Source organism: Nematolebias whitei, chromosome 14 (genome assembly GCF_014905685.2).
Source record: "Nematolebias whitei isolate Nwh7 chromosome 14, NemWhi1, whole genome shotgun sequence".
Classification (NCBI taxonomy): Eukaryota; Metazoa; Chordata; class Actinopteri; order Cyprinodontiformes; family Rivulidae; genus Nematolebias; species Nematolebias whitei.
The window spans coordinates 37,250,783-37,263,541 of NC_056511.1; the positions used below are offsets into that span (position 1 = coordinate 37,250,783).

Consider the following 12,759-nt stretch of genomic DNA (forward strand, 5'->3'; position numbering starts at 1 on the left):
GCAGGCAGGCAGGCAGGCAGGCAGGCAGGCAGGCAGGCAGGCAGGCAGGCAGGCAGGCAGGCAGGCAGATAACATCATATATCGTCATATATGTTAGCTCTGGAACTAACGCTGTTAGCTGTGAAGCTAATACCATTAGGTTTGGTGCTAACATCATGCATTCTCTGGAGGTAATTCAAGTTCAGCTTTCTTTATTGTCATTCACATCACACGTGGTACATGAGGTGGAACGAAATTGTGTTCACAAGGTCCCAGTTACACCCAAAAATATCAAAAATATAAAGTATAAAAAGAAACAGTATATAAGGATCTAAGATATACCAGTAGACTAAGATATACGCTAAACGATACGCTAAACAATACGCTAAACACTAAAAATGTAAAATAATACGGTTTATTAACCGCAGCCCGGCAACTACTGTCATATATTTTAAGTCTGGAGCTAACGCGATAGCTGAGTCATTTCTCCATTCTCCTCTCTGTCCTTGCTCTCCGGTTCAAATGAAAGGGCTGCACATCAGATATTGTCCAACATGAATATTTAAGCTCAGTGGAGATTGCACTGGAGCCACCTGTCTATGTCATTTACTCAGCGTGCATTACAGCGTGAATAAAATGGCGTTGTTCGTGTGTCGTGTTTTTTTTTTTTTCCCCAAAAATTATAAAAAGTTTAACAGCCTTAAGTATTTTTACAGTCTCTTTGTAGCTGAAGTAATTGTTTATCAAACAAGGTTATTGTTCCAAAAAGTCTGAGATCCTTCTTTGAACCTGTCAGTAGACACCAAATACTTTCACCCACCAACATAAGGCAGTTTCGAAAACGTTTCGTCTGGTAGTAGCTGAGAGTCATTCACAGCGCACATGCTGAGTGCTAACAGTTTACATGAACTTGGTGAAATTCCACAATTCAAGATTTCACCTAAAGTGTCTTCAAATCGATCATTTTTCCCCATTAAATCAATTAATCTTTGGTTAAAACTCTTGCATGAAAGGTGGTGGACGATACGCATTCCTTCGAAAACTGCTGTTGTCCGTTTCTAATGTTGCTTGTGCTCGTGTGCAGTTTTCAGGGAGCCCTACACTGTGCGGGTGGCGGACCAGCACTCAATGCGGGGCAACGTAGCAGTGTTCAAGTGCCTCATCCCTGCTGCCGTCCAGGAGTACGTCAGCGTTGTGTCCTGGGAGAGGGACACCGTTTCCATCGTCCCAGGTAGGAAACTCAGTGAGTTAGTCTTGAGTGGGCACTTTAAGTGCTCGATTTAGAAACGTCTCTATGTTTTTACGGGTCTGATTCTGAGTGGGGACGATTTGATGCACAGCTGAACTTTTAATGTGCGTATTCAGTCCACTCACTGTTCTGGATCACACGTCAAGTCCCTCTCCTTCATCCTCCTCCTCCTCATTTTTCTGTCCCACCTTTCTCTGCTGTCTTGATTTTTTTTCTTGAGCTCATGTCAAGTCCTGCATGTAATGGTACCTGACACCAAAGAAACAAGACAAAGACCCTCTCCTCACTCCGCGTGCTGCTCCACAGCTTCTGCTCATCAGATCTATTTTGGTCCTCTCCCTGCTCATCTTTCCACCATGTCCTTGAAGAACAGGGCCACAATTAGATGCACGGGATGTCAATAGGACCGTGGCCTCACATACATCTTCATTAACCTCATTTGTGTGGGAGAGGGCCTGAGAACAGGAGACAGAGAAACGTTCAGTTACGATTGAATGTCTATTTATGATACCAGTTGTTTTATTTTGATTTTAGGATGTGCACGTTTTTTTTTTTTTTTTTTATTTAAAGCCTCTAGAAATGTGGGGGGGGGTGGGGGGGGGGGGGGGGGGGGGGGGGGGGGTGGGAAAGGAGGGTAGTAGGGCAAGAACGGCCTCAGGTCCTGGGACAGATGGTGTTGTATTTTGTGTATGCAAAAACACAGATATCACTTCACACCACTACTGTAGAACCAAATTCTGAAAAAAGTTTGTTTTGAAAACTATAAATAAAAACACAAACCTAAATTTATTCATATTGGAATATAAATATCAAATATTTTGTCCTTTTTTTTTTGGAGTAATTTTGAATTTTATGGCAGCAGCACATCAGAAGGAACCTGTGACTGAGGCAACAAACGGCTGTAAAGCAGGGGTGTCAAACTCATTTACAAAAGGGGCCAAAATTAAAACCTTTTTCAAACTAAGGGCCAATTTCAGAATCTACATTAACTCAAATCAGATATCCAACCTCTTTTCTTGGTCACAGGTTCCTCAACAAGAGTTTGGTTGGTCTCATTTGATGTTCTCTGTTGTGCTTTCAACATTATAATCAAAGATTACTGAAAAAAATCAAGAAATAGAAGTATTTTATGTTTCACATTTCATCTTGGGGGCCATATAAGATGTCCACGAGGGCCGCATTTGACCCCGGGGCCTTGAGTTTGACACATATGCTGTAAAGGGAAGTAAAGATGGGCAGAGGTTCACCAGTCTGGAAAAACTGTTTCAAAATAGTGGAACAATTTTAGATTAATGTTCCTCAATGGATGTTTGAACCTTTAATTGTTCCCCGAAGCTAAAAGGGGGAATTGGAAATACCCTCATGTGTCCATCTGTCCATCCATGAATATTTTGAGCATGATAACTTGAAAAATAAGTGAGGTACTCACTTCCATTCTGTTCTGTGGCTATATCTAGGCTTAAGAAATATCCCTACCAAAAATTAGGTTGCAAAGTCAAAATCCAAGATGGTCACTACCATATTTAAACCAGCCACCCTGATCTTTTAGGGGAACTAGACTTTTTAATGGGGGTTGAGGACATCTCACAAGTTTTTAAATTGCACGTCGACTAGTCGCAGTCAGTGATTGTGTCACGTGATCAGCGCAGGGCCGGATTCTTCCAAGCAGATGGAAGGTGAGGAGCAGTCCAAGACTTACCAAACAGGTAGAAATTCATCAATAGTGTGCAAGTATTTCACTAAAGATGATTCTTCCAGTTATACTGTCTGTGGTGGAGCCCACCACCGCCCGCCCCACTGTTTTAATTATTTTATTTAATCCACGGTGGGATCACACCACCACCCGCCCGCTGTTTTTATTTTTGTTTTATTTAATCCACTAAATTAAAATAAAAATCAAGACGGGGGCACACCACCGCCAGTAGTGGATCCACCACTACCTGCATTGCACTACTTGCATTCTCCACCGACCAGCGCGGAGGTGGATAAAAACGGGGCGCACCCCCGCCGGTGGACCACCACCGCAATGGTCTATTTTATGTAGTGGATTAAATAAAATAAAACTAACTTTTGCAGCTTAATAATAGTTTTGGTCTTCCTGTGACGTATTTGCAGTATGATAAATGGTAAATATACACTCCCAATCAGCACAAAAAAAGAAACTGTCCAGATGACCTGACTGAAAAATGTTGGATACACTCCCAATGTTTTGTTGTTCTTTTAATTTTTGGTAAATAATAAATGACGTTTTTTTTTGTTTGTTTTTTGTGAATAGCATCTTGAGTTCCTATGACGTCACATCAACTAGTCGACGTTGACTCAACATTTATCATGTTGAACTCGACTTTTAAAAATATGTAGTCGTTCAACCCCTACTTTCCAGTTCTTATATTGCTTTAAAGTATATTTTCCTCAAATGGTTGGGGTGGCCAAATATTAATCTATAGGGGTCAAGGCCACCATTGGCCACCCCCTGGCTCCTCCATTGCTCCTGGTGGTGGATAAAATTGCTCCCTCCACTCACCAGGATCTGTGACTCTGCCTTGGACAAGAAAAAACTAAACTAAATGAAACTACCTCTGTTTAAAACGACAAAACTTTCACTACTCAAATCCCTCATTTAAAACTTTGTGTAAATATTGCATACTGCAGGTTTTAGACGTCTCTTGTTTCCAGAATACATTTAATCATTCTCACCTTTCTGTTTTTTCTGATTTGGTTTGTTGTCATCACGTGCTTTTATTTTCTGAGGCACAGTTGTCACTTTTTTTTTTTTTTAAACACAGTGGCACATTGGTTCGATTCCCGAACATACGAAGACGATCTTGTGAGGATGTGTCCTTTGTGTCTTGTCTCAGTGTGTGTCTGCGCGCCGTCGTCAGGCTGCTGGGTGTAATTAGGAGTATATAGGTCAGCTGATGAGCAGTGAGTGTGAGGATCGGAGGCTGAGCATGACGAGCTGCTCACAGAGCGAAGCAGTTGGTTTTTGTAAACTCAGAAATGGAGCAAAGACTCATTTTGTTTTAACTTTTTGTCATGAGATGATTGTGTAAACAGCTCGTGATCTGAACTGCTGCCTGGAGGCATCCAGTCTAAAACAGACCCAGCTGAATGCCTGGGAGCATATTTATGGCTTGTCTGCTGTGCGCGTGTGTTCATTTGTCTGTTAGCAAAATATCTCGCATATACCAGTTCACGAGTTTTAGTGAAACATTAAAATCAATTGTTGGATGTGCTTCTACAACCGATTACCTTTTGGAGTCAAGCCAATTTAAGATGGCCGACATAGATAGTTGAACATAAACTGGGATAACTCAGACAGCTTTACAGAGACTGAGCTAAAGTTTGGTGTGGTAGTAGCTGAGAGCCTCCCAACACACACCATGGTTGCATTAGATATTTATGTAAAGCTTTCCCATTACCTTAGAGATAACTTTGCCTGTCTGTTAGCAAAATATCTCATAAATCACTGAACAGATTTTAATGATTTTTTTTTCATAATGAGTGAATGTCATTCTACAACTGATTAACTTTTACAGACAATCAGATTCAAGATGGCCACCTTAGAAACACAAAAGTGCTCAAATTCAGTCAGTTTTACAGAGATTGAGCTAAAAGCTGGTGTGGTAGTAGCTGAGAGTCATCCTCAACTCATGGTTTGAGTGATCTCACAACATCAGTTTCAGGGTTTGACCAAAAGTCAGTAAAACTCTGGCCTAAAAGGTGTCCTGTAAATAATGCTGGATGTTTAATGGCTCCTTTTCGTAACCGTCTCTATGTCTCTGGTGCTGCTTGGCCGGTATGACTCAGAGTGAACAGACCAAATGAAGACGTGAGAATTAAAATTGATTTTGTGACTGAAGAGCTCCAAGTGTGAGTGAGTGGCTGATTGCTTGTCAACATCTGCGGAGCTCGTCTTCAGAAGGCGCAGCAGGAGGTGTTGTAGTAGTTGATCCGGGCTCGGTAAAAGTGAACATGTGGGTTTATTTCTTCACGTCGTCAAGCTCTAATTTTATCACCTTACATGTTACATTCAAGGTGGGAAACTGTAACGATTCACCTCGGGGCCACAACAGGTATACAGTTTGTAAAACTGAGATTTGTGGGGAACAAAACTACATACATTTAAGAGAACTAGGTTCTCCTTAGTAGACATTAAAGGGATATAGAACTCCTCACAGGGATGCATGTCATCCACTGTCTTTCATGTCAGAGTTTTAAACTGAAAACTTACAATGAAAACTGATGGAGTTGCAGCTGTTTAGGTCAAACTTTGAAAATAATGTGCCCAATCTTATGCAATACTATGAGATGTCAGGCTCAGAATTGGTCTTTTAATGACCCTCAACTACTACCACTTTAAATTTAACCTCAGTTTGAGTTATAGTATTTTTTGTGTTCAATAAGCTGCATAAATTTTATTTTATTTAATTGGAAAAATATACATGGAGTGATTAGTTTCTGACAGTTTTATCAATACCTGCCCTGTGATTCATGACATATTTTGCTAACAGACGGGCACTGTTGGCAACATTATTGCCAAAGTTTTAAGCAAGGATGTTGAGCAACGTGTGTGGAATATCTCATGAACTTCTTAGACAGATTTTCGCAAGTGTCTGTAGAATTACCGTATTTTCCGGCGTATAAGTCGCTCCGGAGTATAATTCGCATCATGAAGAGGAAAAAAAAAGTAAATAAGTCACTTCGGTGTATAAGTTGCATTTATTATGCATCACTGCTAAACGTGGGCTGGTGTTGTGCCAAAAATCGGCCGTGGGAAGGATTTGCTGTTGCAGTTCTTCAAAATTTAACAAGGTTAACACTTAAAAACAATTATTGTATTTGTTTGCTCGACATTAAAGCAAAGGTGTGTCTCGTGTCAGTTTCAGTTTCATGTCAGTATGAATGAACATTTAAAGCGTCTGTCAAAAATTACGTCATGAATATGGAAAAAAAAAAAGTATATAAGTCGCTTTGGCGTATTAAATTGCAGGACTGGCAAATCTATGCATAAAACTGCGACTTAAACGGTATTTACTTTTCAAATGTTGCTTTTTTTTACTTTTTTACTTTTTGAGTTAACTTTATCCAAAATGGATGCCATAGCCGAGTGAACTGACCATAATTCGGTCATTTCTACAGATGTTGCTTTGAAATTTAGTTCAATGAATGAATGAATCAATCAATCAATATAACATTTCATGAGATGGAGATTTATCTTTGACATCTGGCTCATACATACAAGTCAAGTTCCTCTCAACGCAATTTTTAACTTTGTTTTTGTCCCCATTTGCACGGCAAAAAGTGGGAATTGAATTTACCGTCTGTCCATCTGTGAATGTTGTGAGCACAATAACTTGGAAAATAAGTGAGTTACAGACTTCTGTTTTGGTGTATGGCTACATCTAGGCGTAAGAAGTGTTTCTTTTGAAATTTGGATTGTTAAAGTCAAAATCCAAGTTGGCTGCCACCAAATATGTTTACTTTGTGAGCTTGATAACTTGAAAATTAAATAATGTGCTGACTTAAATTTTGGTGTGTGGCTGAAAGGTCGTCTGTGAAATCCAAGATGGCCACTACCATATAACGGTACAGACCACCCTTATCATTTGTGGAAATTATGTTGTCTAGTTTTTGAAATGCTTAAAAGTATAGTTTACTCAAATGATTGGGGTGGCTGAAAATTAATCTGTGGTGGGCAAGACCACCATTGGCCACCCCTTGGCTCCATAATTGCTCCTGGTGGTGGATAAAATTGCTTCCATTACTTGACAGGGTCTGTCACTACGCGCTGCCTGGACAAGCCAAGAACAACAAGATAAACTACACTGTTCAAGTCCCTCAGTGACGTGCGACATCATCGTACCGCTTATAAACTTTTGCATGCGATAAATCAGACTACTTTTATTGTTGTTTATTCATTTGTTATTTTATTCTCACCTGAGCTCAACTTTGAAAGGACAGCTTGAGCCTCTGAATCCCACAGAAGTTTTTCTGTTTGCCCACCATGTGCACCCGGTGCAGGAAAATACAAACAACAAAACTGTTATGTTTTGTTTAATTTAAAACATAAACCTCCTTATTTTTTTACTCCAGACCTTCAGTTGTTCACGGTGGAGTCATTAAACGCAGACAGGGATCGTTAGCACGGTCACATACCGCTCGCAAGGTGGAGTCGATGACATAACACGATGCAGCCGTGCCCTTTGAACCCCAACAGGTTCCCTTTTGTCAAACGCACATGTTCCCCATCTGGTGTATTGTGTGTTTGTGTTTTGTGTGTGTGTCCCTTTGCCTGTCCCACTTTCACGTCCAGCCAGGACAGTGAAGGGGTTTAGGAGGGGAGGGGTGCAAGCAGACTGACCTATTTCCCTCTCGCTTCGCCGTCCCATACTGTACCGTCCCTGTAGTTAGGCCTTGTGTGTCTATGTGTGTGTGTGTGACCCTCATGAGACTCTGGTGTCCTGCTAGTCTGTGACGTGAAGAAGAGCTGAAGCAGAGATGGAGGGTTGTGGACAGGAATCAAAACAACATTGGGTCACAGAGAGTGTTCAGGCTGCAGGTCGAAGCAGCAGAAAGCTAATGAGAGGCTCGGATGAATAGAGACTGGACCAGCAGATGGCTGCAGCCACATGGTGGCCCTCAGAAGATGCCCGACCATGCACCGTCTCATACACCTGCCACGCCGTTTGCTCATGTTTACGGATAAGTCTGAGAAGTGTGGCTGTGGGATCTTGGTCTGAAAAGTGACTATTGATGGGAAAATCAAAGTCTTTGTGAAAAGATAGGTGAGCTTCCACCGTGAGCGTGTTAAAGTGAAATTAATAGGTCTGAAAGTGACTCCCTAGGTGGCGAGGTCACTTACAGGCTACATTACGGATCGATCCTCTGCCCCTCGGGTATCTGCTGGATGTTAGGACGCTCGATAAACATGACGGTGCACAGCCTACAGCCACACGTCCATAAAAACAAAAGTCCAGTTCGTCAGTTTGCATCGAAGTTGCACATCTTGAGTTTTTTCTGTCATATTCTTTGGGGGTGTTTGGTTTTATGAACAAATGCACCACATCATGGTAAAAGGCCCGTCTGTCCGTCATCTATCATGGGTCAGCGCAGTTACTGTGCGAGAGGACAGGTCTCAGTCCAACACAGGGACACATGGAGACAAACGAGACAAACAACCTGTCACTCTCTCATTTAAGGATGTCTGTGGGAGGAATCCACACATGCACACACGGAGGTATCAGACCAGGATTCAATCCTGCAACCTTTCTTTCTAAGAGGCTCTACCAACTGCATCATACACTAATTACAAAACTGGATGAAATTAAATGTGCAAATATTAAAATAAAATCCTGATAATGAGCAGATTACAGTTAACTAATGTAACTGCACTGGTGATTTGGCTTCAGGAGAAAAATCACACAAGCCTTTATGTGTTTTCAAACGATTGTCTTTTGGATGAAAGACGAAACGTATCAACATTTTATTTTTTTTTTATCCGTCCAGAGGACCTGACTTAACTTTGTTAGATTTTTCCACCTGGATTATTGAGCATGCAGCAGGATGTCAGCCTGTGTGTTTCATTTCAAAATGTGCTTTTAATAGAAATTAAAATGTATGGACTAAAAACGTGAGTTTTTTCAGGGACTTCACTTTCCTCAAGGAGCCGATCTGGAGGATCTCGTCATCCAAGTGCACAATGAAAAACTTAAAACCCAACATTTATTTGACAGTGTTCACACTTTATAGATTATTTTTTTCAATTGGTATTTTTAAAGGGATAGTTTGGTAATTTTTTAAGTGATGTTCCGTTATCAGCCAGGACATTGGCCATGGAGCACAGAGACAAGGTGAGAAGTCTTCCTCCAGGCTAGGCTAATAGCAAATTCATTATAGTAATATGTTTTTACATTTGCTGATATGAAACTTCTACACTTTTGCGTGATACCTTTTGTGTAGTTTTTCATCGTTTTCTCAACAGAACAATTTCTGCTTTACTGCACAGCTGAACTTCTTCTCTGGCTGTTCCCTCTTCAGTGTCTCCACAGCGAGTCATCCTCCTCCATCTCACTCTGTCCTCTGCATCCTCTGTCCTCACTCCAACTACCTCCATGTCCTCTCTAACTGCATCCATATATCTCCTCTTTGTCTTTTTCCTGGCAGCTGCATTTCTAACATCCTTCTACCAATATACCTACTGTCCCTCTGGACATGTCCAAACCATCTCAGTCTGGCCTCTCTAACTTTATCTCCCAGTTGTTCAACCTGTGCTGTACTTCTGATGATGTCATTCCTAATCTTATCCATCCTTGTCACTCCTAAGGAGAATCACATCTTCATTTCTGACACTTCCAGTTCTTTCTCTTGTCTTTTTGTCCATGTCTATGTCTCCAGGACATACAACACAGCTGGTCTCACCACTGTCTTGTAAACTTTTCCTTTGACCTTTGCTGACATACTTTTGTCACAAATCACACCTGAAACTTTTCTCCATCCTGCCTAGGCTCTCTTCTTCACCTCTTTACCACACTCCATTTTCCTGGACAGTGGACCCCAAGTACTTGAAGTCCTGCACCTTTGTGACCTCTGCTCCTTGTAGCCTCACTGTTTCACCGGCCTCCCTCTCATTCACACACATGTACTCTGTCTTACTACGGCTTACTTACATTCCTCTCCTTTCAAGTGCATACCTCCACCTCTCCAAGTTCTCTTCCACCTGTTCCCTGTTTTCACCTGTATGTGCACTGAACGTGGCTGTGTTCATCATGACGTTGGTGTGGTGGCTGCTGACTGTTTCTCTCTACCTGATCAGTTCATGTAGTCAATGAAAAGTTAAGACTCAGCAGCTAAGCGTTCAACGTGTATTTACGTAGATATAAGAATATATATTTATAACGCTGTGTCATCTGCATACATGTTAACATGTTTAAAGTCTACAATCGTACCTCTCAGTAATTAAAAAGTGATTATAGTCTTAAAGCTCCTCACAGGTGTTGAGGCGGGAATTGATAAAGTCGGAGAGGCCTCATGGCGAGCAGCAGCGTGTGAGGACACAATGTCTGTTTGTGCTGGAAATCTGTGCTTGCACTCTCGGAGCAAGAATACATTAATAGATACACTCGCCTGGAACACCACAAACTCTTGTAAACACCGGTCTAACACACACTCTCGGGCTGCAAGTACAAGTGTACAAACCACAAACCCACATACCCCCCCCCCCCCCCCGAAACGCAACACAATAAAGCCATTTTCAGATTTTGCATGAAGCTGCCCGAGTACAGAGCACTCATTAAACATTAATTCAGGGTGCATTAAGGCTGTGGCGTGACGCCTGTCCTGTTGTTGTGGGCGCAATGGGAGGTTGTGGGACAGAGGAGGACGAGGAGCACGTGGCGTCCCCGGGGCTCTTGGAACTCATCGACCATCGCCTCCCCCCCCTTCATCATTGGGTCACACATCATCTCTTTCTCATCCCTGCCCCATGTGCCACACAGCAGGCCGTGAGGTGTGTGTGTGTGTGCTGAACGGTTTGCTTACGTTAAAATGGAATAAGAACGGGTTAATTTGCCTCCGTCAGCTCTTTTTTATTTTTGCGCCCCCCCCCTCGTTTGCCCCGGTGAAAGTCGGAGCGGGGCAGGACCAGATGGAGCGCTGGCAGCCATCTTTTACTCAGTTAGGTTGAGTAGGCACGTGGGTGGGTGTGTTAATTAGCACAAATAAGTGCATGTGCCTACATGTGTGCGTTGTCTGTTTGCACAAGGGGCACAATAGGCATAATTATATCTGCTTGAGAGGCCCAGTTATGTGTGTGTTTGAGAGGAGGGGGTAGATGTAGGGTGGGGGGGGGGGGGGGGGACAGAGAGGCGGAGTTCAGCAATGGCCTGAACACAGGCTTTGTGTGTTCAGAGCAGAGGGCTGACAAGTGTCGGCTATTATTGACTATTTACACACTACCACACTCGCCTGCTCACGTGCACTTAACTCACATAAAGCACACACTCCACCGCCGTCGCTCTCCTCCGCCTGTTTTCTCTTTGTGTCTCCATCAAACACACACGGGGGCTGCTCGGGCATGTTTACAGTGTGTCGGTGTATCAGTGTCACTCAGTGTAAGAGGGAAAGATGGGAAAGCCCCCTGCGAGCACATCACTCTGACAGAAATCTGGCCACCGTTTCAGCCTTAAAGCCGGGCTGAGATGGTGCACGGCAGCTGAGAAGACGAGGAGCGACTGTGAGGCGTGTGTTTTTATGTACGGGGTTATACGGACTAAAGGAAATACAGATTTTTACAAAGGATAATGATATAACTTTACTCAGTTATGGAAACATTTAATGCACCAAAGTAATGTATGAAAATAAGACTGTGGATCATAAGGTTTGATTAATTAAACCAGTTGAAACCTTTTTAAAAAATTAAGATCTTTTGACGTGATCTCTGTGAAAAAGGTTATGAACATTTAATAGAATTACCTCAGTTTGGAGAAGCAAAGTTTAAATCTAACAGGACTGACGAGCTAGCGGCTAGTCTGAGCTGAGATAAGACCAAAAAAGTTTTATAGCAACTCCTGTCCTAACAACTTCACCAACATCACCATCCATTTAGTGTTGGGCCATTAGCTTGTCAGTCTGTTCAGAAATAAGTGGAGGTTGTTAGCATGTAGCAGCAGGTAAGATACTAATTGTTCAAAATGTTTACATAAAATCTCATTTTAAAAGGAGTGAATATTACTTTAGGATTGAAATAACTGTCTATCACAGACAGAAGCTCCTACAATTGTTGACGTCTAAACTAAAATTTCAGCCTTGGGTGGTCAAACCATGGTAATTGCCCCCTGTCACAAAGTGGGGACTTGGAAATAATGTTCATCTGTCCATCTTGTGAGCTGGGTAATTTGAAAAATAAGTGAAGTTCCGATTTTCGTTTTGGTGTGTGGCTGCATCTAGTCGTAAGAAAGGTCACTTTGGAAAATTGGGTTGCCAAATCAACATCGAAGGTGACCACCACTATTATATATATATGTGTATGTAAATGTACAAAGTACATGCACTGATTAGTCTTTGTACAGCTATAGTAGAGTGCTGTATGAATGGGTAAAGGAGGACGCAGGTTGTGTTGTAAAGAGCTTTGAGTCTCTTGATACTTGTGAAAGTATTCGGCCCCCTTTAACTTTTCAACCTTTTGCCACATTTCAGGCTTCAAACATAAAGATACAACATTTTATTTTTTTGTGAAGAATCAACAACAAGTGGGACACAATCGTGAAGTGGAATGAAATTTATTGGATGTGTCAAACTTTTTTAACAAATAAAAAACTGAAAAGTGGGGCGTGCAATATTATTGGGCCCCTTTACTTTCAGTGCAGCAAACTCACTCCAGAAGTTCAGTGAGGATCTATGAATGATCCAATGTTGTCCCAAATGACTGGTGATGATAAATAGAATCCACCTGTGTGTAATCAAGTCTCCGTATAAATGCACCTGCTCTGTGATAGTCTCAGGGTTCTGTTCAAAGCACAGAGAGCATCATG

General features: G+C 42.0%; 1 protein-coding gene across 1 annotated transcript in view; it reads left to right on the forward strand.

The window, feature by feature from the left end:
• The window catches only part of LOC119420289 (Down syndrome cell adhesion molecule-like protein 1 homolog), an 83,762-nt gene that overhangs the window by 4,952 nt on the left and 66,051 nt on the right, over nt 1–12,759 (forward strand). Inside the window, exon 2 of the mRNA XM_037687677.1 lies at nt 1,064–1,210. Coding sequence (XP_037543605.1) covers nt 1,108–1,210 — 103 coding nt within the window. The 5' untranslated portion in view covers nt 1,064–1,107. The remainder of the gene's footprint in view (nt 1–1,063; nt 1,211–12,759) is intronic.